Source organism: Hippocampus zosterae, chromosome 7 (genome assembly GCF_025434085.1).
Source record: "Hippocampus zosterae strain Florida chromosome 7, ASM2543408v3, whole genome shotgun sequence".
NCBI lineage: Eukaryota > Metazoa > Chordata > Actinopteri > Syngnathiformes > Syngnathidae > Hippocampus > Hippocampus zosterae.
This window is the reverse complement of record NC_067457.1, coordinates 2806312-2831875: the sequence shown is the minus strand read 5'-3', so window position 1 is coordinate 2831875 and position 25564 is coordinate 2806312. Positions and strand designations below refer to the sequence as shown.

At 49.0% G+C, this 25564-nt stretch overlaps 5 protein-coding genes across 5 annotated transcripts in view; 4 read left to right on the top strand and 1 right to left on the bottom strand.

Moving 5' to 3' along the window:
* The window catches only part of LOC127604873 (zinc finger MIZ domain-containing protein 1-like), a 39525-nt gene extending 37035 nt beyond the window's left edge, over positions 1 to 2490 (top strand). Inside the window, exon 23 of the mRNA XM_052072243.1 lies at positions 18 to 2490. Within this exon, the coding sequence (XP_051928203.1) occupies positions 18 to 125 (108 nt within the window). The 3' untranslated portion in view covers positions 126 to 2490. The remainder of the gene's footprint in view (positions 1 to 17) is intronic.
* A 489-nt stretch (positions 2491 to 2979) lies between these two features.
* Positions 2980 to 4768, top strand: ppifb (peptidylprolyl isomerase Fb). The gene is made up of 6 exons (XM_052072246.1): positions 2980 to 3263; positions 3412 to 3442; positions 3695 to 3783; positions 3864 to 3960; positions 4036 to 4111; positions 4180 to 4768. The coding sequence occupies exons 1-6, from the start codon at positions 3111 to 3113 to the stop codon at positions 4313 to 4315; spliced, it is 582 nt and encodes a 193-aa protein (XP_051928206.1). The 5' UTR covers positions 2980 to 3110; the 3' UTR covers positions 4316 to 4768.
* Positions 4769 to 5048: 280 nt separating this feature from the next.
* Positions 5049 to 19430, top strand: polr3a (polymerase (RNA) III (DNA directed) polypeptide A). Its single transcript, XM_052072247.1, has 31 exons — positions 5049 to 5424; positions 6105 to 6240; positions 6312 to 6449; positions 6600 to 6771; positions 6850 to 7004; positions 7129 to 7368; positions 7918 to 8080; positions 8279 to 8415; positions 8497 to 8600; positions 8672 to 8813; positions 9308 to 9448; positions 9550 to 9619; positions 9798 to 9925; positions 10067 to 10205; positions 10315 to 10479; positions 10587 to 10759; positions 11653 to 11764; positions 11870 to 11988; positions 12077 to 12214; positions 12466 to 12636; positions 13714 to 13827; positions 14728 to 14814; positions 14897 to 14979; positions 15052 to 15222; positions 15377 to 15470; positions 15548 to 15640; positions 16869 to 17033; positions 17166 to 17330; positions 17484 to 17615; positions 17810 to 17942; positions 18787 to 19430. Exons 1-31 carry the CDS (start codon positions 5381 to 5383, stop codon positions 18939 to 18941), a joined length of 4179 nt encoding a protein of 1392 aa, XP_051928207.1. The 5' UTR covers positions 5049 to 5380; the 3' UTR covers positions 18942 to 19430.
* Positions 19431 to 19651: 221 nt separating this feature from the next.
* Positions 19652 to 22914, bottom strand: qrfprb (pyroglutamylated RFamide peptide receptor b). Its single transcript, XM_052072244.1, has 6 exons — positions 22426 to 22914; positions 21310 to 21468; positions 20997 to 21058; positions 20627 to 20862; positions 20435 to 20532; positions 19652 to 20343 (listed from the first exon to the last, which is right to left on the bottom strand). Exons 1-6 carry the CDS (start codon positions 22889 to 22891, stop codon positions 19979 to 19981), a joined length of 1386 nt encoding a protein of 461 aa, XP_051928204.1. The 5' UTR covers positions 22892 to 22914; the 3' UTR covers positions 19652 to 19978.
* A 17-nt stretch (positions 22915 to 22931) lies between these two features.
* Positions 22932 to 25564, top strand: tbata (thymus, brain and testes associated). The gene is made up of 6 exons (XM_052072245.1): positions 22932 to 23377; positions 23482 to 23637; positions 23707 to 23780; positions 24090 to 24239; positions 24385 to 24466; positions 24727 to 25564. The coding sequence occupies exons 1-6, from the start codon at positions 23224 to 23226 to the stop codon at positions 24882 to 24884; spliced, it is 774 nt and encodes a 257-aa protein (XP_051928205.1). The 5' UTR covers positions 22932 to 23223; the 3' UTR covers positions 24885 to 25564.

Here is a 25564-nt window from a genome sequence, read left to right as displayed (position 1 = left end):
CCCTCCTCCTACTGCAGCTTCTTCCTGAGCTGGCCAACCCGGACGAGCTGTTGTCCTACTTGGACCCCCCGGACCTCCCCAGCAATAGCAACGACGACCTCCTGTCGCTCTTTGAAAACAATTGACCAGGCTGCACATGGACTGAAAGAAGGAAAAAAAAAAAAAAGCCCCAAAGGCTCCGTACTTGACAAAAACAACAAAGATGCACTCCCCTTCTCTTCTTCCTCTTGTACAGTTTTGCTTCAGAAAGGACATTAAAAAAAAAAAACACCTCAATGGGAGGCGACTCGAACTGTGCAGCTATTTTTGACTCGTCCACTTTGTAGCATTCATCATCATCATCATCATCATCGGAAATGTACACACCCCTCATTTCAAAAGCACATCATTCATTTCTCCCTTCCAAATTCAAAAATTCTCCAAAAGTGAAGGGCTAAAGATATCTTCCGGAAAGTATTAGCAGTGCTCCGGGTTTCAGTTTTTCAGGTTTGTCCCCACCCTGCCCCCATTTTCAGTTTTTGTATTCATTTCAGGTAGCCATAAATACAAAGTAAAGCGTCGACACGAGATTTAATAACTTCACAGTTTCCTGTATTATGGTGCTCCACAATCTTCAAGTTGCAGTGGCCCTCAGTCTCCTCCTGGATCACGTGAGTGTCCTTATCGCGGAGAAGCCGGTTACGTCAGATACTAGTTCTCGGCCACTGTCCTCTCACTTTTTTTAGTCACGTAAACTGCCAAATTTATCCAGGTTCTTAATCATTTAACGCTTACAAAATCACTTTTTGTAATATTCCCTTCCATCTAAAATGAATATCAAAATGGATCATTCGCAACGTAGTTGATGAAATGCCCATTCCTTCTCTCGCTGTCAGCATTGACGATGATGTGCAGTGTGCCAAGCTGAAAATCTGCTGCTGAAATCGCTCGGTGCACCAATTGACTGGATTTTTATTTGTTTGTCTGTCTCTAGCTAATTGAAGCATATAACACATTTTGGTAAACTGCTCACCAAAGTCGGAAGGGCGGGAATGAAATGACGAATGCGTGCGTGCGCGTGTGCACAAGGCTCAAGTTGATCCACGGCAAGTATTTGTGGCGCTTTTCCTTGACTGTCTGTTGGAAGCGGAAGAGTGCTGTTCAAGTATGCAAATGTATTTTTTTCTAAGAAAGGCTATTGTGGCTGTAAATATTGTGGATATTTTTCTATCACGATGATGAAACGAAACAACAAATTTGAAAGTCGTCCCTCTTGGTCCTCAAACGTTATATAAGTTATTTCCTGTCTGTTTGCCCCCTACAGCAACATTAATCTTTATTTGTATTTTTTTTTAACCAGCAGAAGCCTGTTTTTGTTTTGTTATTTTTGTATTTTCTGGTATTCAGTGTAATCACAAACTACAGTGGTATATTAAAGATGTCAGACTATATTTGAAAGAAATATTTTAAAACATCGTCCTTTAAAAAAAACAGGTAAGATATTATTTCTGTCATAAAAACAAGTTGGAGGGTTGTGGCCATAACCAAGTCATCTTCTTGCCCCCCCCCCCTTTTTTTTGTGGTAATTTATTTCAACGCTTATTAAAACATATTTTTTTCTGTAAGGGGAGAAATCGGTTGTCTCTCACTGTAGCCTGACTTTAATTATTGCTCTCATGAAATTTCTGCGTTGCCTGTGTTTCTTTTTAATGTATTTTTCTTTTTTATTCTTCATCTGTAATTCTAGAAATTCAATATCTCACTGTAGTCTGTTCATTATTATTATCATCACAATTTTTGTTGCAATATAAATTTCCCCTCCCCTTTTTTGGGTAATTTATTTTGTACTTTTTTTTTACGTGCTTGCTGGCTTTCAATGTAATGTGAATATCATTGTTGTTTATACGCTGGTATTTTAAAGAGCATATTTTAAAGAAATACATGGTATTGTTTATATTCTTTGACATAAAAAAACTTTTTACTATCTACATTTCACCCCTTTATTCTTTTTCTTTGTAATTTATTTTTTTAAAACTTTTTTTATTCTTCTGTAACACGAGAAACCAATTGTCTCTCACTGTAGCCTCCCTACACTTTCTTTTAAGATGTCATTTAAATCACTTCTTCCAGTTCAGCACACTGACAAAAAATGACGATACACTGCCACGTTTTATTTTTATTTTTTTATGTATGTATATGTATACTGTTTGAATTGAGCCGTTCATGTTTATTTCTTGCATACAGGTGAGCCACTTTTGTGTACCCTCAATCTGTAATTGCACAATCACATCAAAGGGTCTTGTTTTTAAAAAGAAGAAGAATAACAAAGACATAAAAATGAAGCATGGAAGGCCTGGAAATGATGTCCAGGGCAAAGCGAAGCCACGTGTCCTAAGGATGTCTGTATATATGTAAATGAATATAGAGACATGTGAACAGAAATGTATTCATACATCCCTGGGAATGTGCATTGTTTCCTCAGAATAATAAAAAAAGCTTGCAACCGCTGTACATGAAGTGGAAAATTGTTAGTTTGATCCCCCTAGCTCCCTTTTTGGGACTGTTGGTGTCATTTTAAATATTCTAGTCTGTCGCTTGTACACTGAAGAAAATAAGGAATAATAACAGGTCCAGAAGATTGTAAAGTAAATCCACATTTTCTTATATCATGGACACGCCACAGTCTGTGTTTGTACATTGTATTATGTACAGTCGTTTCATACTGAGTGGAATTTTTTTTCCCATTTGTTTTTTAGTCTTGCAGAGCTGTATGTAGTTATGCCATGTGACACCCTCATATTTAGCCAATAAATATGTATTCGGATTATATGCGGTCCTTTTTTAATGCGTGTTTTTTTTAACTAAAGCCATAAACCAACAGTAGCTGTCACATTTTATTTACATGCTAAGCATTAAAAACAAAATTCAGATCACCTTGTAGCCATTGTAATGTCGCGATGTTTGTACGATACTTCACTAGCATGTTTACTTCCGGGTTTGACGGCAAATGCTTCCGGGTTCCGCCTACTATTACAGAAAAACGGCGTGACTTTGAAACGTGAGCCGAGTGACCTGGGCCAGTTTTCCACTCTTGTTTGGCAGATTTCCGAAGTTTTCCTTTCTCGGGTAAAATGATGCTGATATCGAATCGCGTGAAACTATGCTCTCTGGCGTACACCGTCACGAGAATGTGCAGCAGTGGCCCGGCAACTGCCAACAACAACCCGACGGTGTATTTCGACATTTCAGCCGATAACGAGCCGCTCGGTCGGGTAACCTTCGAGGTGAGGACACATTGAAAAAAACGGAGGAAAAAATAAAACAATACTTGACCTTGATTTGATTTTGGACACACGTTTATTCAGTCGCAATTGAACTAATGAATGCTCCATTTCCCCTTTTGTTGTGTGTTGTTTGTGTTGGTTTGGCAAGCTGAACGCTGAAGTGGTGCCAAAAACCGCAGGTAAGCAAAAAGTTCTTTGCACCATTTGGTCATTCTGAAAACTTATGAAGTCAACATCACAACTAGTATGTTTTTGTCCAGCCATGTCAAATGAGTCACGCACTGGTTGTTGTGCAGTAATCGCTCATTCTTGCTTTCCAGGAAATTGGGAGGATTCTTTTTGTGCAACATTCTTCCCCTTTTTATTGTTTTTTTTTCTTCTTCGATGTATTTTTTCGTGTATATTTGAAGAAATTAATTTGCTTCCGGCAGAAAACTTCCGGGCCCTGTGTACAGGGGAGCACGGTTTTGGCTACAAGGGCTCCACCTTCCATCGGGTCATCCCTCAGTTTATGTGCCAGGTGGGTGCACGCACCTGTAAGATCTTTTTGTTGCTGTCCTCCTAGTGTCACCCTCCCCCTTTTTTTTTTTTTTTTTGAAGGGTGGCGATTTCACAAACCACAATGGAACCGGCGGCAAGTCCATTTATGGATGGAAGTTTCCTGATGAAAACTTCAAGCTGAAGCACACCGGACCTGGTAGGATGAGGGGAGGGGGCTCTACTTATTTTGAAAGAATAAAAAAAGTCTAAACACCCCTCTTTGCTCCTGCAGGCATCTTGTCTATGGCCAACGCGGGACCCGACACCAACGGATCGCAGTTCTTCATCTGCACCGACAAGACCGACTGGTATGCACTGACTGGGAAAGTGTGCTCAAATTGAATTTTGTCCAAGTTGCGCCGTTTCCACATCACAGGCTGGACGGCCGACACGTTGTATTCGGCAGTGTCAAGGAGGGACTGGACGTGGTGAAGAAGATGGAGGCTTTGGGCTCGCGCTCGGGACGCACGAGCAAGAAGATCACCATCAGGGACTGTGGCCAGCTCAGCTAGTCGTCAGTGGATGCACTTGAATGTCTCGCCAAGAAATGTGAACTTGAGCCATTATGTTCTTCAAACGGGGACTTTTTAAAAAAAATGCTGATGAGTCTTTTTTTGGGGTGGGGGTTCTTTTCAATTTCAAGCACAATCTCGTTTGGGTTAGGGCTTCACAGTAGGGTGTAGGTTTCAAGAAAAACATGGTCACGTGTTTAAGTACATAGAACCACACCAGTTCCGGGCATCGAAATAATACATACATACATTGACATCCCTGTGAAACGGGTTACAATTACTGCCCTCCCACATATACAATGTCCTGAACACTGTGCCATATGAAGAGAAAAGTAGTGAAATAAAATAAAATAATAATAAACAAAAATAAACCAACTTGAGTGGAATGGGGCCAATAGGGTAACTCAACTATCTGTTCAAGCACTTCCTTAGGTTTCCGTAAATTTTATCCAGGTATCACATAATGTCTCAAATTACTCGAAGAGTAAATGTCAGTTTCTCCATTTCAAAAATTTCCCCAACCACCTTAGTCCAGTCTTTGACTGTTGGGGGATCTTTTGTCAGCCATCTTCTTGTGATTGCTTTTTTTGCTCGCTAACAGTAAGATGTTGAACAATTCCAATATGAAGAAACGGAGACGAATAAAGTTATGTAAAAAAATAGATCGATATTCCTATGCCGCGTTCAAAGCACCCTGTAACTTTATATTTTCCCACGATATCGTTCACTTGCCTCTCCACAGCTGGCTGATGACCTGATAAATTGTATGAGGTGTGTTGGAATACCCGGAGTATTTTTTACACCTTTAGAACGACCGAGACGGAACGTTTCCAATAGATTTGATTCTTCCAAATTGTGAAAAAATGTATGCAGTTTACCGTTGTCATGCAAAATACCATTGGACTCTGAACACACCACAACGTGCAGTACTTAGTAGCAGCGTGTTTGTTTGCTCGGCGAGCTCGTCCACAACATGGTGCAGTGAAGTTATATGTCGTATAATGAGAGAAGAATAAATCACTTGTATCTAGAATCGCGTGGGAAGCGAAGCGAAGCGCTGCCAAAATGCCGAAGGAGCAGTTCCGAGAGACCGACGTGGCCAAGAAAATGTGAGTAGCTCACCGGCTAAAGCTAACGCCATGACAGTTTACAATGATGTGGGGTTTTTGAGGTTGTTTTTTTAAAACAGCTTTATCAGACAGCTAATTTAAAGCTGATTTCAAAGATACAAGCATCATTTTCTAGACAGTACACATATATTCTGGCTCTTTAAAGGCAGTTTAAAACGCGCCGGACAGTCGTCATCCAGGACCGGAGCTGGACATGCCTGCTCTAGATTTTCGATGAGACCTTTTTATTTTGAACCCGAGTTTCCAACTTTCATAACTGCATGGTCCAATTGTCGAAGTCTGGTATCATCGAGAATTTTGCCAAACCCAGAAATGGACAACACGTAATAATGATAAATGAATCATAGAAAGTCAAGGGCTCAGATTTAACAAAAATAAGTAATGGTCAAGAGCCGAACTGAGTTTGCAGATGTCCATAAATTTGACACTCAAATACACATAGGCAAAACAAATTAAGAGTTGAGAACACGGTGTATATTAAACATACTCCATTGTTAAAGGAATAAATATAGCACAGTTAGTTTCTCAAACGTTTTTGAGGGGTGTTCTGCTTGATGTGCTTCGTTTCCACAAAAAGCTCCGGTTTGTGTGAGAAAGAGCTGCATTTTGTAAAACGAATGCATGCTTTTCTCCCCCCTCTCTTCCCCTTCTTCCTACAGAAGCCACATTTGCTTCGGCACGCAATCGGCTGATCAACTGCGTCAGCAGGCCCACATTCAGGTGGTCAGCAAGAACCTGTACAGCCAGGACATAAAACACTCGCCGGTGCCTTATGGAGTATTGGATCACCGCATGGTATGGAGATGCTTTAAACACTGAATTTGAACCACAACACCAGGCACGTGTTGATATATTTTGTCACACAGGGGACCAGCGAGAGAGACCGACCGTGTTTAACCTGCGGGAAGAATCTGGCTGATTGTTTGGGACACTACGGCTACCTGGATCTGGAGCTGCCATGTTTTCACGTTGGCTACTTCAAAGCCATCATAGGAATATTACAGGCCAGTGCACTTTGTGAGATAAATGGCTAGTACCGGAGTGAAATAAAAGCAAAACTCGTGGACAATTTTAAAACAATGGGGGAGAGGGGGGGGGGGGCAAAAAAAGCAACATTATGGATGTACTGAGAAATGTTCATTTTTTTCCTCCAGATGATCTGCAAGACTTGCTCGAGCATCATGCTGAGTAAAGAGGACAAGCTCCATTTCATGGACGTGTTGAAGCGGCCCAATTTGCCCTACCTGCAGAAGCGAGGGCTGAAGAAAAAAATCTCTGACAAATGCCGCCAAAGAAGCGTTTGTCTCAATTGTTCGGCGTTCAACGGTGATGAATCCCACAAAAGTATTTCACTGCGGGACTTGTAGCGGTTGTGGCTCTTAGACGTCTTTGCCTGCTCCTCAGGGACGGTGAAGAAGTGCGGCCTGCTGAAGATCATCCACGAGAAATACAAAACCACCAAGAAGGATGCGGAGCCTTTCGTGTCCGAGTTCCTGCAGTCCTTTGAAACGGCCATCGAGCACAACAAAGCCATCGAGCCCCTTTTGGCGCGAGCACAGGTCCAAATGTTCTGCGCTCAGGGCCAGCCCACGTATCAATTTGTTCTTTGCGTTTTTTTGTAATTCGCAAACAATCATCGGTCAACTCCAAAGTGACTATTTACTGTTGGCGTCTCCTGTGCAGGAAAACCTCAACCCTCTGGTGGTGCAGGGCATCTTCAGCCGCATCCCCGAAGAGGACGTACCGCTGCTGCTAATGAACCCCGAAGCGGGCAAACCGTCCGACCTCATCCTCACCCGCCTGCTGGTGCCGCCGATCTGCATCCGGCCCTCCGTGGTCAGCGACCTCAAGTCGGGCACCAACGAGGACGACCTCACCATGAAACTCACCGAGATCATCTTCCTTAATGACATCATCAAAAAGGTTGGGCGCCGGGGTTTAAAGTTGAGACCTGCCGCAAGTAACCGATGCCCAGATTCTAATTGCCTACACCAGGGGTGTCCAAACTTTTTGCCAAGGGGGCCAGATTTTATGTGGTAAAATGTCGGGGGGGCCGACCTTGGCTGACATTTGAAATATGACATATCAGTCAATATAAACACGGAGTGATGTCTTGTTAACTCGTGAGTGATGCCCTCTAGTGTCTAAATGCTATTACTCATTTAGTGAATGCTATTACTCATTTAGCCACTAGAGGGAAGCAGCACTCTATGAAACATCACTCCCCAGTCTACGAGACCTCAGTCAATGCAACACGCGTCCCATTGCGCCCAACCTGCGGGCCAGACGGCACTGATTTTATGACGGGGGCCGAGGGCCGGATGAAATTCGACCGCGGGCCGGATTTGGCCCCCGGGCCGGACTTTGGACATGCCTGGCCTACACAGTAGGATGCTAGCGGCAAAAGGCCTGTAAAGAGTTGCGCCTTGAGACATCACGGGGGGGGGAATTGAACTCTTGTCCTCCCTCCAGCATCGCGTGACGGGCGCCAAGACGCAGATGTTCATGGAGGACTGGGACTTCCTGCAGCTGCAGTGCGCGCTCTACATCAACAGCGAGCTGTCTGGCATCCCGCTCAACATGGCGCCCAAGAAGTGGACCAGAGGCTTTGTGCAGAGACTCAAGGGCAAGCAAGGTATGCGGTGGACTTATTTTCGTAGCTTACTTGCAAATGAAGCTGTCAATCGACGTCGTTTTAGCTAGCCGTTATCGTTTTTCGATTTCAAATTTGGCTCTCGAGGCGTTCCGTTTTGTTCGCGGCCCCGAAATCAAAGAAGCTTTTTGAAGAACCGTGAACTGCGATGTTGTCCAATCAAACGCTGTGACGACACAGGCCGCTTCCGAGGAAATCTGTCGGGGAAAAGGGTGGACTTTTCCAGCAGGACCGTCATTTCCCCGGACCCCAACTTGAGGATCGACGAAGTGGGCGTACCCTTGCACGTGGCCAAAATCCTGACTTATCCGGAGCGCGTAAGCCCCGCCCCTGACGATGCATTTCACTCATCTCGTTGCGTCTCATGCGTGACCGTGTCAAACGTGTGACCCCGAAAGGTCAACAAAGCCAACCTGGAGCTCATGAGGGAACTTGTCCGCAACGGCCCGGACGTTCACCCCGGGGCCAACTTCATCCAGAGTCGACACAATCAAATGAAAAGGTGACGCGAGGCGCCAGCGCTCGTTCAGCGAATGGAATTTTCCCACCGCCCTCACGTTTGCTCCGTGGCAGGTTCTTGAAATACGGCAACCGAGAGAAGATGGCTCAGGAGCTGCGCTTCGGCGACATCGTGGAGCGGCACATGAAAGACGGCGACGTCGTCCTTTTCAACCGGCAGCCCTCGCTGCACAAGCTCAGCATCATGGCGCACATTGTAAGTTTTGCTCAATCCTAGCAGCCTTGGACTGGATGCTTTGACGAAATTAAACTCCTCCCCCTCAGTTCGACGCTGGTGCTTGGCCCCAAGATTCCACTAGGTGGTGCCAAAGCACTATTTCATTTTGGGTGGTGGTGGGAGGGGATTGGGGGTCACTTTGGCCTGTGCACAAAAATAGCAAATGGGTAAAATGTTCAGCAAATAACGGCGGAGGGGTGAACGCAAAAAAATCTGTGACCAAGTGAATTTGTGAACGGTAAACCAGAGTGACCGATGGCCGTTAATTGTGAAGGTACGCAACAGTTAGCCATGCGGTCGGGGATCTATTTTTACTCGTGTGTGTTAAAATGCCCCGACAGTTAAGTGAGGATTCCATTTTCTTTAATATTTCCAATGTCTATTTTTGTTTGTCTCCCCCCCCACTGTTTCATTTTCAAATTTGCGGAGTCGCTTGAGTGCCACGTTCTGACCGTTTTTCCCCAATCGGGCAGGCCCGAGTCATGCCTCACCGGACTTTCCGCTTCAACGAATGCGTGTGCACGCCGTACAACGCCGACTTTGACGGCGACGAAATGAACCTCCACCTGCCTCAGACCGAGGAGGCCAAAGCCGAGGCTCTCATCCTAATGGGGGTACGCGGGACCGCTCCAGCTTGTGAAATTCTTTGCCCCCCCCCCCCCCCCGTTGTGTTCGTTCCATGACCGCACTTTTTTTTTTTTTCCCTCCCGCCCAGACAAAAGCTAATCTTGTCACACCAAGAAATGGCGAGCCGCTGATTGCTGCTATTCAGGACTTCCTGACAGGTAACGGCAGGCTCCGGCGAATGAAAGATTTCTCCTTCCTAATTTGTGATGGTTAATTATTCCGAGCATATTCTCCTTGGAAATTGACCCCGGCGGACATTTTGCGCGTGCGTGTGGACGTCTTTTTGACCTTGTCAAGCGAATGAAGAATTTAAGCGATCACGTTGGTGCCTCCTAGCTGGCTATCTCCTCACACTGAAGGACACCTTCTTCGATCGATCCAAAGCGTGTCAGATCCTGGCGTCCATTCTCGTCGGCAAAGATCAAAAAATCAGGATTGCGCTCCCTCGCCCGGCACTCATGAAGGTACGCCTCGGTCTCCAAAGTGGGGGGTTTGCCATGTGCCGATTTTGTCTTCTGAACTGATCGCAAGCTGTCATTTTTGTTGGCTTTATTGTCAGCATGTACGTAGCCCCCCCACTTCATTTTCAATGTCCTGTCCTTCAGCCCATGGCTCTGTGGACGGGTAAGCAGATCTTCAGCCTCATCCTGAAGCCGAGCAAAGATTGCCCCGTTAAGGCCAACCTGCGGACCAAGGGCAAGCAGTATTGCGGGAAAGGCGAGGACCTGTGCCCCAACGACTCGTGTAAGCCTTTTGAAAAGTGCACCCAGGCGCCATTTGAAATTGTGAAAATCGGTTCGGTAATTGACGCCAACGCCAAACATGGGGGGGGGGTCCTGCCAATTGTTTGCAGTCGTGGTCATCCACAACAGCGAGCTGATGTGCGGCAGCATGGACAAAAGCACCTTGGGCTCGGGCTCCAAGAACAACATCTTCTACATCCTGCTGAGAGACTGGGGGCAGCTGGAGGCGGCAAACGCCATGTCCCGCCTCGCTCGACTCGCCCCTGCGTATCTCTGTACGTCATCGCCTCCTTCCCCGGGGGGCTTACAGGGCTTTTTGTTTGACATTTAGGATGTTTTACCCCCCCCCCCCCCCCCCCCCCACTCCCCTTACGGCTTCCAGCTAACCGAGGCTTTTCCATCGGAATCGGGGACGTGACGCCCGGCCACGGTCTGCTGAAGGCCAAGCGGGACCTGCTGGATGACGGCTACCGCAAATGCGACGACTACATCGAAGCCCTGAAGACGGGCAGGCTGCAGCAGCAGCCCGGCTGCACGGCTGAGGAGACTTTGGAGGTTTACCCCCACTTGTTAGGAGGCACAACCCTCAAAGTTGACCTCTTTGACTTTATTTACTTCCTTTTTTTGGGGGGGGGGGGCGTGATGAAGCAAAGCACACTTGAGATATTTATGAGCCGGTAGTAAATGGGCGGCCCGGTAGTCCAGTGGTTGGCACGTCGGCTTCACAGTGCAGAGGGTTCGATTCCAGCTCCGGCCTCCCTGTGTGGAGTTTGCATGTTCTCCCCGGGCCTGCGTGGGTTTTCTCCGGGTGCTCCGGTTTCCTCCCACATTCCAAAAATATGCATGGCAGGCTGATTGAACACTCTAAATTGTCCCTAGGTGTGAGTGTGAGCGCGGATGGTTGTTCGTCTCTGTGTGCCCTGTGATTGGCTGGCAACCGATTCAGGGTGTCCCCCGCCTACTGCCCGGAGACAACTGGGATGGGCTCCAGTACCCCCCCGCGACCCTAGTGAGGATCAAGCGGCTCGGAAGATGAATGAATGAATGGTAGTAAATGCTTGGATTGCATTTGACGGATAGAAGCATCCACCGCAACGCGTAACTTGAATTCAATTTCAAGTCGGACGTGAGAAAAGCGATAGAAGTGCACGTCACGTTTTTGCAATGTCCAAGTTTGGCTTTTATGAAGTCTTCGTCTTAACCTTTACCTCGCATCAACCCGCCGACGGGCAGCTCTGCATCCCACGGTTCTATTGAACGGCGGCGTGCTGCTTTTCTTTCACCGGCGGGGCTGTGACATTTGCAGCCGTTTGCGTTCGGCTTCACTCGCGCCGCATGTTGACTTGAGTAATTGCCAAGTGTGGCTTTCGGTGGCGCTAATCGCGCTGTGATTTTTACATTACCCCCTCCCCCCCTCTCTCCCTCCTTACCCTTCTATTTATTGACAGGCGCTTATCCTGAAAGAGCTGTCAGTCATCAGAGACCGTGCGGGCAGCGCTTGCCTCAGGGAGCTGGACAAGAGCAACAGTCCTCTGACCATGGCGGTTTGTGGCTCCAAAGGCAAGTCACATTTTTTTTTTTTTTTTTTTAAGAGCTACACGTGTGCACGCACACGCTTAAGACTTTTTTGTTGTTATTGTTCCTGCTCCTCTCTTGTGCACCCAGGATCTTTTATTAACATCTCTCAGATGATTGCATGCGTGGGCCAGCAGGCCATAAGTGGATCTCGAGTACCGGATGGTTTTGAAAATCGCTCCCTGCCGCATTTCAAAAAGCACTCCAAAGTAAGAGCCAACACATAATCGTGCTCACCTCCCATTTTTTTTTCGCCCCCCCCCCCTTTTTGTTAGCTAAGCTTTCTCATTTTCGCAGTTGCCCGCCGCCAAAGGCTTTGTGGCCAACAGCTTCTACTCTGGCCTGACTCCCACAGAGTTCTTCTTCCACACAATGGCCGGCCGCGAGGGTCTGGTGGACACGGCGGTGAAAACCGCAGAGACGGGCTACATGCAGGTGAGATGGGAGCTTACCATCATCTTCAGCGACGCGGCCCTCGCAAATCCTGCGGAGAAAATCCGGTTCGCGGCGAGTTTTTTTTGTTTTCAAATCTCCCCCGCGGCCCCCCGTAATTAAATTGTCGGTGAAACGTGATCCGAGCGGCGTGTGTTGCCGAGGCGATGGATTTCGATGCTCGTTGTTGGTCAAAGCCTGAGGGAAGATTCAAATTTGGGTGACGTCACCCTTCTCGTTTGCTTTTTTGACAGCGGCGTTTGGTGAAGTCCCTGGAGGATCTGTGCTCCCAGTACGACGTGACGGTGCGAAGCTCCGTCGGCGACGTCATCCAGTTCACGTACGGCGACGACGGCCTGGACCCGGCCGACATGGAGGGCAAGGATGAGCCCTTGGAGTTCAAGAGGGTCTTGGACAACATCCGGGTACGTAAATCTGGGCGGGCTTTGCTTCTTCTCATGTCTGAGCTGACCCCGTCGCCGTTCACAGAATCGCAGCTTTGTGTTGAGCTCAACCTGGATCAGATTCCACACGATTGAATCTCCTGTACAAGTTTTGAGTATTTCCTCACGTCCCCTCGCTAAAAAGAAGCTTTAGAGTAGCGCCAATTTGACACCTGCTTTCCATCAATGTCGTTTCCCCCCCCCAGAGCGACGCGTAGCTATGAGCACTGACGTGAGTGAGTTAAACATGGTTAAAGTGCAAATTCTGCGCTTAATGTATGCGTTTTACCTCGTTAAAATACCTTCCGAGATGCATTTGGCCTTTTGCGTGCTTTTGGGAATGAGACCTCCATTTTTAGAGCTAAGCCGCGTCATCCTTTCATAAATTCAGCTCGGATTAGTCACAGTAGAGTAGTTCCATAATGGTGTAAAAAAAAAAAAATGTTTTCGTCGGTGTTGTGTTTTTTTTTTTTTTTTTTCCATATTTTGCTTTGACATTTGAGCCTTAACTGCCTCTTTAGTTAATGATTTCGGAGGGGGGAAAAAAAAGTGGAGCCAGAGTGGCGCACTTAACAACTTGAAAAATTCAAAGGACGTCTTCCACTTGTCCTCGGCGCTTGTGTTCGTTAAAACGCGAGATGTTTGGCAAAACATCTGCACACTGAAAAAAAAAAAAAACCAAAAGTGAGCTGAAGGTGGGCCTTGACATTTTTCGAACGTAAAATAACACGCCGACTAAAAGTTAACAAACCCGCGCTTGCGTCGTCATATATGTGGCAGTCCTCTCGGCGTCTTTACACTGTTAAATGTCGAAGGGGGGGGTTCTTTTGTAGGTCCACCGATTGATGGCTGATGCGGTGAAGAGATGCCCAGGTAGCCGAAGTTCTTGCGTCCTGTTTGGAAATAAAGATACTCGTACACAAACAAAAGAAAAGAAAAACCTGAAGCGTAATGACTTCCTGGTTCCAAGTTGCCCCTCCCCTTGATCAATGTCAAACCCAGCGGGCATAATCGCTGCGGTTGTTACTTGCCCTCACGTTGCCTCTTCTGTCCCCGCAGGCGGTCTACCCGTGCGCGCACGAGCCCGCCCTCAGCCAGGGCGAGCTGGTCCTGGCCTCCGATGGCATCATGAAGAAAGCCGACTTTGCGTGCTGCAGAGGCAGCTTTTTGGAGGTACGCGCGGCGAGATGAAGAACTCCATAAATGCCTCGTGTTGATGCACGCCGGGTCAAGAATTTGGCCCCCGTGGCTAAAGAAAATCGGATCGACGACTTTGCATTCGCGGCGGCCCGGTAGTCCAGTGGTTAGCACGTGGGCTTCACAGTGCAGAGGTACCGGGTTCGAATCCAGCTCCGGCCTCCCTGTGTGGAGTTTGCATGTTCTCCCCGGGCCTGCGTGGGTTTTCTCCGGGTGCTCCGGTTTCCTCCCACATTCCAAAAACATGCGTGGCAGGCTGATTGAACACTCTAAATTGTCCCTAGGTATGAGTGTGAGTGCGAATGGTTGTTCGTTTCTGTGTGCCCTGCGATTGGCTGGCAACCGATTCAGGGTGTCCCCCACCTACTGCCCAAAGACAGCTGGGATCGGCTCCAGCACCCCCCGCGACCCTAGTGAGGATCAAGCGGCTCGGAAGATGAATGAATGAATGACTTCGCATTCTCCATTGGCAAGGTTTCACTTTGGCCACGTTTTCTTTTGACAGCCCTACTGCAAAATGGATGGCGTTATTCCCCCACACCTGTAGAGTATTCCAGTAAACAACCCCCCCTCCCAAAAAAAAAAAAGTCAATTATTGATCTTCACGAATGCTTCATACTCTCTGCGATCCATTCATGTCACGACTGATGAAGTGTTTAACTTTTTGTGTAGGCGCTTTGTTTTTTTTTTTAAACGGCATGTGCATTACTTTTGAAGAGAGTTAAACCGCAGAGCTAAATGTTGTTGCCCTGCAACAAAGCTGATCCCCGAAATGCCCGACTCGCGGTTCGCCCTGCTGGTTGGTTGCGTGGCATCTTCACGACGGCATGCCCTGCGCGTCGCGTTGCTCGTGACTCCTTTTCCCGCCGCCGGCAGGAAATTTGGAAGTTCATCAAGGGCTTCTCGGAAAAGATCAAGAAGACCAGAGACAAGTACGGCATCAACGACAACGGCATCAGTGAGGTAGATGTCGCCTATGTGCTCAGTTTTTTTTTTTTTTTAATTTTTTAAAGCCCCCGCTCACCTTTTTTCAAATACCCTGCAGCCAAAAGTCCTCTACCAGCTGGACCGCATCACCCCGACGCAGCTGAAAAAGTTTCTGGAAACCTGCAGGGACAAGTACATGAGGTTGGCATGGCCGCACGGTCACGTACGCATCTGTATTTCGGTTGAACGCGTTACCCCCGCCCGCCCCCCCAGAGCGCAGATGGAGCCGGGCTCGGCGGTGGGGGCCCTGTGCGCCCAGAGCATCGGAGAGCCCGGGACGCAGATGACCCTGAAGACCTTCCACTTTGCCGGCGTGGCGTCCATGAACATCACTCTGGGCGTGCCTCGCATCAAGGAGATCATCAACGCCTCCAAGAACATCAGGTCGGACGCCGAAAGGCTTTGAGGGAGCGTCGGGCGAGGGATAGGTCGCCACCGCCCACGATTGTCGTCCGACTGGAAGGCAGTTAACTTAAATGTCATTATATTGCTTCTTACGGGGCATTTTCATTGCCCCCCGCCCCCTCCCTCACTCCAGCACCCCGATCATCACCGCGCATTTGGACAGAGAGGACGACGCCGACTTTGCCCGGCTGGTGAAGGGGAGGATCGAGAAAACGCTCCTGGGCGAGGTATCCCAAAGCCATGGCTTACCTCTCAGGGAAGGACAAAATAGCGCCGATTTTTGTTTTTTTTTTTCCCTTTGCAGATTGCGGAATACATCGAAGAGGTTTTTCTGCCAGACGACTGCTTCATCTTGATCAAGTTGTCCCTGGAGCGAATAAGGTTGCTCCAACTGGAGGTAGAACAACACCGATGATGTCACTAGTACAGAGCTTTCCACTTGTCACGGCTTCCGCGGAGCAATTAAAACCAAAAATATATATATTTTTTGGCCTATTTCGGGCATACAGTGCTGTGGAAAATAATAGCAGTGCAATGTGACGCACCAGAATATCCCTGAATTTTAGTTTTTAAAAAAAATATTGTTATTGTATATTATAATATTGTAATTATAATATTATAATATTGTATATTGCCTGACAAGTTACCAGTCGGTCCAGTAGATTGTCAGAAAACAAACCAGACCCTTGAACGGCCCATTTTCCTCAAGTCCATGTTCAACCTGTGCTGGCTTAATCATCCTTTAAGTAAGATAAGATAAGATATCCTTTATTCGTCCCACACTGGGGAAATTTACAGCCTCCAGCAGCAAGAATGTATGTAGAAAGAAGAAAGGAGAAAGAGAAAAAAAAAAGTAGGTGCCACCTGATTCACCCTTGCTTTTGTTGTTGGTTTTTTTTTTTTCCTTCCCCCAAAATGGAACTCAGAGATTGGTTGCAACACTGCAATTTTTTTTTTTTGAACACGCCCCCTTTGAACTATTTGCCCAAATTGCACACCGTTCGACGCGTGCCTATTATGAATGCTGGGTCTTGTTTGTTTTCTGACGATCTACTGCACCTACTGGTAACTTGTCTGGCATTCATTCATTCATTCATTCATCTTCCGTACCGCTTGATCCTCACTTGGGTCGCGGGGGGTGCTGGAGCCCATCCCAGCCGTCTCCGGGCAGTAGGCGGGGGACACCCTGAATTGGTTGCCAGCCAATCGCAGGGCACACAGAGACGAACATCCGTCAGTGCTCACACTCGCACCTAGGGACAATTTAGAGTGTTCAATCAGCCTGCCACGCATGTTTTTGGAATGTGGGAGGAAACCGGAGCACCCGGAGAAAACCCACGCAGGCCCGGGGAGAACGTGCAAACTCCACACAGGGAGGCCGGAGCTGGAATTGAACCCGGTACCTCTGCACTGTGAAGCAAACATTTTTTTACATTCTGGTTGGTCACATTGCTCTGCAGTTATTTTCAACAGCACTGTTTGGTTTTTTGTTTTTGGCCATTAGCCAGAGTCACTTTCAAGCCACCTGGGCGTAACCCGGCATTGTCCGTTTTCAAACGTGACGCAAAGCCCTCTCATCTTCTCGCACGGTTTCGGCCGCGACGGTCTCGTTTTGCCCTTCGTAGGTGAACGCCGAGACGGTACGTTACTCGGTCTGCATGTCGAAGCTGCGCCTGAGGCCGGGCGACGTCATCGTGCACGGCGAGGCCGTGGTGCGTGTGACGCCGAGGGAGAACAACAAAAGCTCCATGTACTACGTGATGCAGTCGCTCAAGGCCGAGCTTCCCAAGGTGAGAGCGGCGCAGAAACGCTCGTCCGGGAAAACACTTTGCAGCAGGGAGTGCGAAGGTGAAAGGTTTGTTATTGCGGCAAAAGTCGAGTTTTTTTTTTTTTCTCTCCTCCCCTCACCCCACCGCGCAAAGGTGGTGGTTCAAGGTATACCCGAGGTCACCCGTGCCGTCATCCACATCGACGAGCAGAACGACAAGCGCAAGTACAAGTTGCTGGTGGAGGGTGACAACCTACGGGCTGTCATGGCAACCCACGGCGTGGACGGAAGCAGGACCACGTCCAACAACATCTACGAGGTGCGAATGAAACCATGACGCCTTCCGCGTGACTTTTTGCAGCTTCTTTCGAATGAGACCGGACGGAGTCTGACCTGAGAACAGAGTCCCCCCCGCCCCCACCCCTTTTTTTTTTTTTTTTTTTGAGTTGTGGAGTTTCGATTTCACTCGCAGGTGGAGAAGACGCTGGGCATCGAGGCGGCCAGGTTGACGATCATCAATGAGATCCAGTACACCATGGTCAACCACGGGATGAGTATCGACCGGCGCCACGTCATGCTTCTCGCCGATCTCATGTCCTACAAGGTGCCGCTCGTTCTATTGCTAGCGTTTGTGCCTTAACGCCGCGAGCCACTTGAATGGTGTGCAAGCAGCAGGAAATAAAGTGAAGAATATCGCCTCCAAACATAATAGGAAAGGTTTTATAGTGTGCGAGTGACGATATAACCACGTGGAGAGCAAGTATACTAATGGACGGTTTTCTGCCCCCCACCATATAGGGGGAGATACTTGGCATCACCAGGTTCGGCTTGGCCAAAATGAAGGAGAGCGCCCTCATGCTGGCATCCTTTGAAAAAACGGCCGACCACCTCTTCGACGCCGCCTACTTCGGCCAGAAGGACTCCGTCTGCGGTAGGCTGGTGTTGGATATATATTTGTTCTCGTCAAACCATTGCGCGGCAACGCCGAGATACTTTTGGCTTGAATTGCCAACGGAACCGCTTCCGTTCTACAAATTAGTTATCTAACCACAGATTAAAAAAAAAAAAAGAGCAGGGATGGAGTGATGCGCTGCGGGACAATCTAAAGATCTGCTTTACCTTCAGCTGGAGGACTCATTGGATGGCTGGCGCTTCACAGCGCAGATGGACAATAACCTCCAGCATAGGGCGGAAGCCACCAACCGGTTTCGCAAGGCAACTTTAATCGAATCGTTGGGCCGAGCCCATTCATTCATTCATTCATTCATCTTCTGAGCCGCTTGATCCTCACTAGGGTCGCGAGGGGTGCTGGAGCCTATCCCAGCTGTCTCCGGGCAGTAGGCGGGGGACACCCTGAATCGGTTGCCAGCCAATTGCAGGGCACACAGAAACGAACAACCATTCGCACTCACACTCACACCTAGGGACAATTTAGAGTGTTCAATCAGCCTGCCACGCATGTTTTTGGAATGTGGGAGGAAACCGGAGCACCCGGAGAAAACCCACGCAGGCCCCGGGGAGAACATGCAAACTCCACAGAGGGAGGCTGGAGCTGGAATCGAACCCGGTACCTCTGCACTGTGAAGCCGACGTGCTAACCACTGGACTACCGGGCCGGATGATGAGAATTGTGTCCGTGTCCCAATACAAAGGGAGAAAACGCCCGGTTCCCAGATGCACGTGGGCATCGGAAGCCCCAGTGGCGTCTTTGTGTACTGCGGGGGGGGAAATTGCAATTTGTCACCCAATGACGACGACGTCTTTCCCATTTGCAGGCGTGTCCGAGAGCATCATCACGGGCAATCCCATGAACATCGGCACAGGCCTGTTCAAGCTGCGGCAAAAGACCGACAGGCCCCCCCTCCACGCCTTGACCAAAAGGCCTCTGCTGTTTGACAACCCCGACTTGCACAACAATCTCTTCACGTAACGCCCGCCGGGGGCAAGGGAAAGACGACCTGTGACGCCGACTTGTAAGTGCCTGCTTATGTCGCGTCATTTCCACCATCATTGGAGAGCAACACTTGCTCGGTTTAAGGACATGACATCATGACTTTGTTTACTTATTTATTTTTAATATAAACCCGATGATTCCCCTCGAGGCACGGGCGCTACACAAACTCCTTCGGGTTTCGCTATGTCGTCTCCAAGGAGAACCATATCGCAGCCATTTTTTCTTCATTCGTCCGCGTGACGCGAATATGCAAATTGTATTTTTGATGAATCATGATGCTACTCTTAGTTTTTTTAAAGTGCATTATTATGGAGTGCTTATTTTTTGATAAACTGCCAACACCCAAAATATAGTTTTTGGAGTTTAGATAAACGGCCTTTCCACTCATTTCAAAGGAGTGTTTTGATTCATGAGCGTGGGGGTGGAAGGAAATGGAACTCAAACTCACTTGCTGGGTCCCCCCACCCCCACCCCCTTATTTCAGTTGTTTCCATTTCTACGTGAATGGGTGAAGAAAGTGGTCAAATGGAATTCTTTCACTTGACATGAGAAATTAAAAAAATGAGATTGAAATGTGCACTAAAAGCCTCAAAATTATTTTCAGTATTGCCACCCCCCCCCCCCCCCACACACACACACACACACCAAAGTCTCGTGCAAATTAATGCTTTTGCCTTCATTGCCTCCGAAAATTTGCCTCCGAAAAAACATCGACACGGATCAGGCGAAGCTCAGTTCCATCGACGAGTTTTGGAAATGCCCCCCCCCCCCCAAGAGTACGATACTACGTCTCGGCTGCAATATAAAGCCAACACGACAAGAAACAACATTCAGCCCCGAGGACTCTTCAAAGACTTCAGACCTTCTGGCGGTCACGGACTCATCTGGACTACGGCTGACCGGGCCTCGTTCTCAATTCAGACGAGCTTAATTGGAAAATGGCCACTTGGATTCACCACGACCAGCTTCAAAGCCCCCCCCCCCCCAAATCTCCATCTCTCGGCACTAGGTGCTCATTTCCCCTGAGAGTCGGGAGTTTGCGGCGAGCTCTTTATCCCGACCTCCCCCGGGGAGCGCTTGCCTCGCGACGAAGCGGACGGACCACCCCCGCGACTCTTCGCGCCGTCGCCACAGTCCAAATCGAGGAAGGCCTCTCTGGTTTGCAGCCGGATGAAGCGCACGGGCGCCGCCTGGACCTGGGCCCGCTGGCCGGGGCGCCGCGTGCACCGCGACATCGCCGAGACGCAGCTCTTCTTGAAGTTCTCGTTCATGAAGACGTACACGATGGGGTTGTTGAAGCTGTTGAAGAAGCCGACGGCCTGCACCACGGCCAGCGTCATGTTGAGCGTCACGTCGTCGTATTTCTTCTCCAGGTCGTCTAAACGGAGCAAGTTGACATTCAACCCTTTGCCCGGACGGACGGACGGACGACACCCGCGGCGAGGACTCGGGTTTTTGCGGGTATTTACAGTATTCAAAGAGCATGTGGACCGTGTGGAAAGGAGCCCAGCAAACGGTGAACAACGCAACAATGATCATCATCATCTTGACGGCTCTCTTCTTCTTCCTGCGGAGGACAAAGTCAATGATCGGCTTTCAGTCTAGGCTTTTTTTTTTTTTTTTTTTTTTTTGCAATCGCAAAGTCCGTCAACTTTCCTTACCTGTCCATCTTGACCAGCTCCCGTTGATTCATGGTGTTGAGGACCGACGAGTCGCCCACCCTCTTGCGTATCCACAGCTCAAAGGCGATGCGGGTATAGAGGAAGAGCATGGCGGCCAACGGGAGCAGGAACAGGGCCGCCATGATGAAGGTGGTGTACGCCCGCCGGTCGCTCAGCGAGCGCCACATCTCCTGGCAGCACACGTGGTGCCGCTCGTACACAAAGTCGTACTTGACCTGAGATGAGAAGACGCGGAAGAACGGCGCTAGTCAAACACGATCGCCCGCAATTTTGAGTCCTTTCATCTGACGCAGAACATTTCCCAAGAGGAACGCCAATTGTTTGAGTCGAGGCATTTTTTGCGACTCACTTTGAGCTGCTGCACAAACAACATGGGCGAGCCCACCATCACCGAGGCCAGCCACACCAGCCCTGCAACAAACCCCCCACCCCCCCAAAAAAAGGACAAGTCGGATCATGGAAGCCTTCATCTTTCAGGGTTTTCGAAAACGAGCCATTTTATCTCTTTGTGGCCGTGTTGGATGACGGCGTAATAGGGTGCATTGTTGATCTGCGACCAGCAGAGGGCGACATTTCCCCATTTGACAACCGGCTTGCGTTGCAACGTTCTGTTTTGTGGAGGGAGCAACTTTGAAGTCTAGGAAACGGGCAACGGGACATACCCAGCATCTTGTACGCTCTCCTGGATGTGGAGCGTCTCCTCATTCGAAGCGGGAAAACTATGCCCAGGTATCTCTCGATGGCGATGCAGGTCATGGTGAGGATGCCCGTCACCACCGCCGTGGTCTGCACGAAGGGAACCGTCTTGCAGACCAGCACGCCTGCAAACAAAGCCCGTGTCGCATCACGTCACTTTGCGCCTGAGTGAACGCTAATGCCGCGGCCCCCCCTTGCGCAACGCTGCCGCTGCTCAACGATGTTGCGCGGGCTCTTCCTGACCGATAATGTCCCTTATGTGATCACATGGCGGTGCAAGAGATTTGTGGTTTTGTGCTTGGCCCGACGACAAGATTGCTTGCGTGTCAACTATGTTGAAATTGCCTGAGGCGCTCCTCCTCGCGCACCACCCCCCAAAAAGAAAAATTACATTTGAAAATAATGTTATGGTTTGATATCCTATTTTTACCCCCAAAAAATGCTTCTTTATATAAGGTCAGAAAATGTGTATTTTGCTTGTTTTGAATTTTTTTGTTTCAATGCAAGTCAAATGAACAAAATGCAAAACTTTTTAGCCAATTTTCAGGGGAACAAAATCACTTTGTCAATGCGAATACACAAAATTTGGAGGTAAGTGCTTTTCATGTAAAATTTCAAATAGTATAATAGAAAAAACTTTGAAGCATGTATCACAAATTTTGTAGAATTGAAAAAAAATACTTCCACATTTATTAAGATGAAAACTTTATTTGTCCCACACTGGGGAAATTTTCAGTCTACAGTACAATTTATAGCAGCAGGAATAAAAAAGAATTATTTGTAAAGTTATGCAGATAAAATTGTAATATCTTGGATTTTTTTTAAAAATCACATTGTATAATTGTCGGTTCTATTAATTTTTTTTTTTGCGTGTAGGTTGCCAATTTTAAAAGTGAGATAAGAAAAAGTTTTGCTTTTTCCTTTCTAAAGATGAACAAAAGTTAGATTTTTGTTTCGCCGCTAATAATCGGATTTTGCAATTGGAGTTTGTCTCGGGTTGTTTGAACGAAAAAAATTAGGAGATCCATGCTGCTGCTGCTGCTGTTGTTGTTTTTTTGCCAAGAAGGCCACGCGAGACTGACCTCCGACCCACTGCGAGGTGATGTTCTGCAGCAGCGTGAAGGGCACGCAGAAGAAAGTGATGAGCAGGTCGCTGACGGCCAGCGAGCAGATGAAGACGTCGGTGGCGGTGCGCGCGGCGCGCTTCCTCAGCACCACCGACAGCACCAGGCCGTTGCCGCTCAGCGCCAGCGCGAAGATCAGCGCGTAGATGACCACGAACGCCATCTTGGCGCCGCGCGGCAGCTCCGCCACGTACACCAGCGGCGGGATCTTGTACGTGCTGATGAACTCCTGCCGGCTCAGGTTGTGGTAGCGCAGCGCCTCGCGCAGCACCTCCGGCGTGATCCTGGGAACCGACGCCGGCCAGGGCTCCGCGGACATCGCCGCCGCCGAGCACGCGGAGATGGCGCCTGGCTGGCTGCTCGCGTTGTCTTGTCTCGCTCGGCACCTTCTTCGCTGCCTCCTTTTCTTCAACCACCTCCCCATCTTGACCCCCCCCCCACCCCCCCCTTTTTTTTTTGCACCTCCCCCTCCTCCCTTAGCTCTTCCCACCTGCTCAAGTTTGGACCCGCACAAAGCCCGGCGGGGCGCATTGTGCGCTCTTTTGTCTCCTCTGTGTCAATGAAGCGGTTGCGAAGGATACGCAATGTCTCGCTTTGCTCTTGTTTCTTAGCGACCGCCAGGACTTCAGACGACGCGGATCGCTTGCCAAAGTTCTCGGGTGCATTTTGCCTCATGCTCCTTATTTTTTTGTTTGTTTGTTTGTGATTTAGTACAACGATGTCAAATCCGAAGTAACCCCCGCCCACCCCCCAAATATGTCCGGACAGACGAGCGGGGATCCCGGCTGGCTCACCCCCTTGCGGAAGGAGGCGCCGTCGAGGGCGAGCACGCCGAGGTTCGGTGCCCTCAGCCACCACTCTTTCTTCTCCAGGCACAACCCGCACCCGCATCGCGTCAGGCACATTCAAGGTGAGCGAGCCGAGCGAGCGTGCGGCGCAGTAAAACGGACAACAAAGCCAAAAGTGTTGGAACGCGCGACATTTGTCCCTCGAAGTCACCTTGTCCGCGCTCAGGTCTCAACGGCAGGCCCGTGTGCACGGTGAGAGACGACTGGTTGGTCAGCTCCTCCTTGTTCCCGCACCCGCTACTCATGAGTCACGTGCAGAGGCAAGCCGTCGCGCCGGCGTTGGCTTTGACGCCGCATCGGACTCACCTGGCTAGCCAAGCAGGTCAGGGGGGGGGGACATTTTCTCATGTTGTGCCTTTTTGAAGAATGCCTTTGCTTGTTTTTGGCCCAGCAATGTTTTCAGAAGCCTGGAGAGATGAGCTCAGGGAGCTGGCAGCCAAAGTCGCTCCATCTTCCGAAATGGAGGTACGGCGCACTCGGACCCTCCCCCGACTGAGCGCTTCAGCGAGCGGTTTTGGCAGTGAAAATGGCCAAAAAATAAGCTCCGCCCCACCTCTGTGAACCACTCAAGTTACACACACACACACCTCATTCAAACAAGTAGCGAGTTCTGCGGGAGTCTGATTACCATCTTGATCATTTTTTAATCGGGGGGGGGGGAACATTTCAGACAGCTGATCCGACATTTTGCTCCCTTCCTGCTCTCCGATGCAGCGTTTTTCATCCGCACGCCGACCCAACCCATCACAATGCTTTGTCGTCACTCCATGGCAGGCTCGACTGACAGAAGAGCCCGTCCGGCGCCAGACCCAATACTCTGCCCAAACCGGACGACTGGTCCCCGCATCTGCCGAGTCTCACCCGCGTCGACCTCCTTCGCAGCATCTGGACCACCACAAACCTTTCCACGATCAAGAGCTCATGGTACAGCCACCTCGCGTCGTCACGGCGATATGCCGTCCGGCGATGACCTGCTTGCGCTCATCCTCACGAAACCTGTGATGGAAATGAGCGCAAACGTTCTTGGCGAAATCCCCCCCCCTCTCCCCTCTCCCCTCCCCATCCACAGGTACTGGAACTGCTTTGTCAGATCCTTCAGACGGATTCGTTGCGGGCGGTCCAGCGGTGGCTCTTGTTGGCCGGCCACAGAGGTGACACTCGCTGCGAAACGAAGGCAAACGTGATGTTCTCGGAATCGGGCCGCGCGTCACTCGGAGAAGACAAGTGAACAAATTCAGACCGTGAACTCAAAAATCGATCAAGACCAAAAAGGTGGTCTTGCTGCCCAAAACATGAGCCAATATCCAGTATCTATTTTTTTGCATTTTGCATTCTATATGTGACAGCGAAGTGAACCAAAACAAATGTCCCAATGCTGCTCATCAATGTTGTCCCCCCCACACACACACAGAAAAGGAGCTGGTGACGGGGATGCTCAAACGAGTGGATTTGTCGGGCCGCCCGTGCCGCAATACTTTCTGGCGTCCGCCCCCTTGTCTTTCCACCCCCGGGGGAGAACAGCGCGGCGAGCCAGGCAGGCGGCCACCTCGCATCTTTGCACCCATTTGAGGCCGTCCGGTTTGCATTCATTGTTGGTTGTGCGCTTTCTCAGGTCCTACTGAGCCGACGGAACATCCGTCGGCGGCGGCGGCGGCGAGCCTGGTCGGGCCCCGAAAGGTCCTCGAGGCGTCCTCCACACCTTGCAATTTCTTTCAATAGTGGCACGTCACAAGAGAGGTTGCCGCCGAGCACTTTCCATTGTGTTTGTCAACAGCGTAGAAAATTGAGTCGTGAGAGGAAAAATGACAATGATTAAAAACACGCCTCACTGGACACAGGTCATGGTTTTAAACGCGCCCACCACCGAGCATACGTGCGCTGACCGCAAAGTCTTTTGGTTGCAAATGTGCTTCCGTTGAACTCTGCGCTGTGTTCTTAGTCATCTCAAATGTTGTCCACCCTGCTCTATGAATGTCTTCATTTCAATTTTTCCCCATGCTTTAAGAGTAAATAAGCCCGACAGAAAGCCAAAAAAAGTCTAAAAGGCATTTTGCTTTGAATGACCATGTACAGTAAGGCGTTTTTTAAGAAAATAATTGAAGGCCGAAAAAAGATGATGGATAGTCAGGTGTTTTTTAAATTGTTTTTTTAAAAATGACTGTCTAGACTCTAGAGGAAGGCATTTTAAAGTAATAATGAAATAAAGCCTAAAAAAAAGACCAAAGGTGGGGGGTTATCCCCCCCCTTTT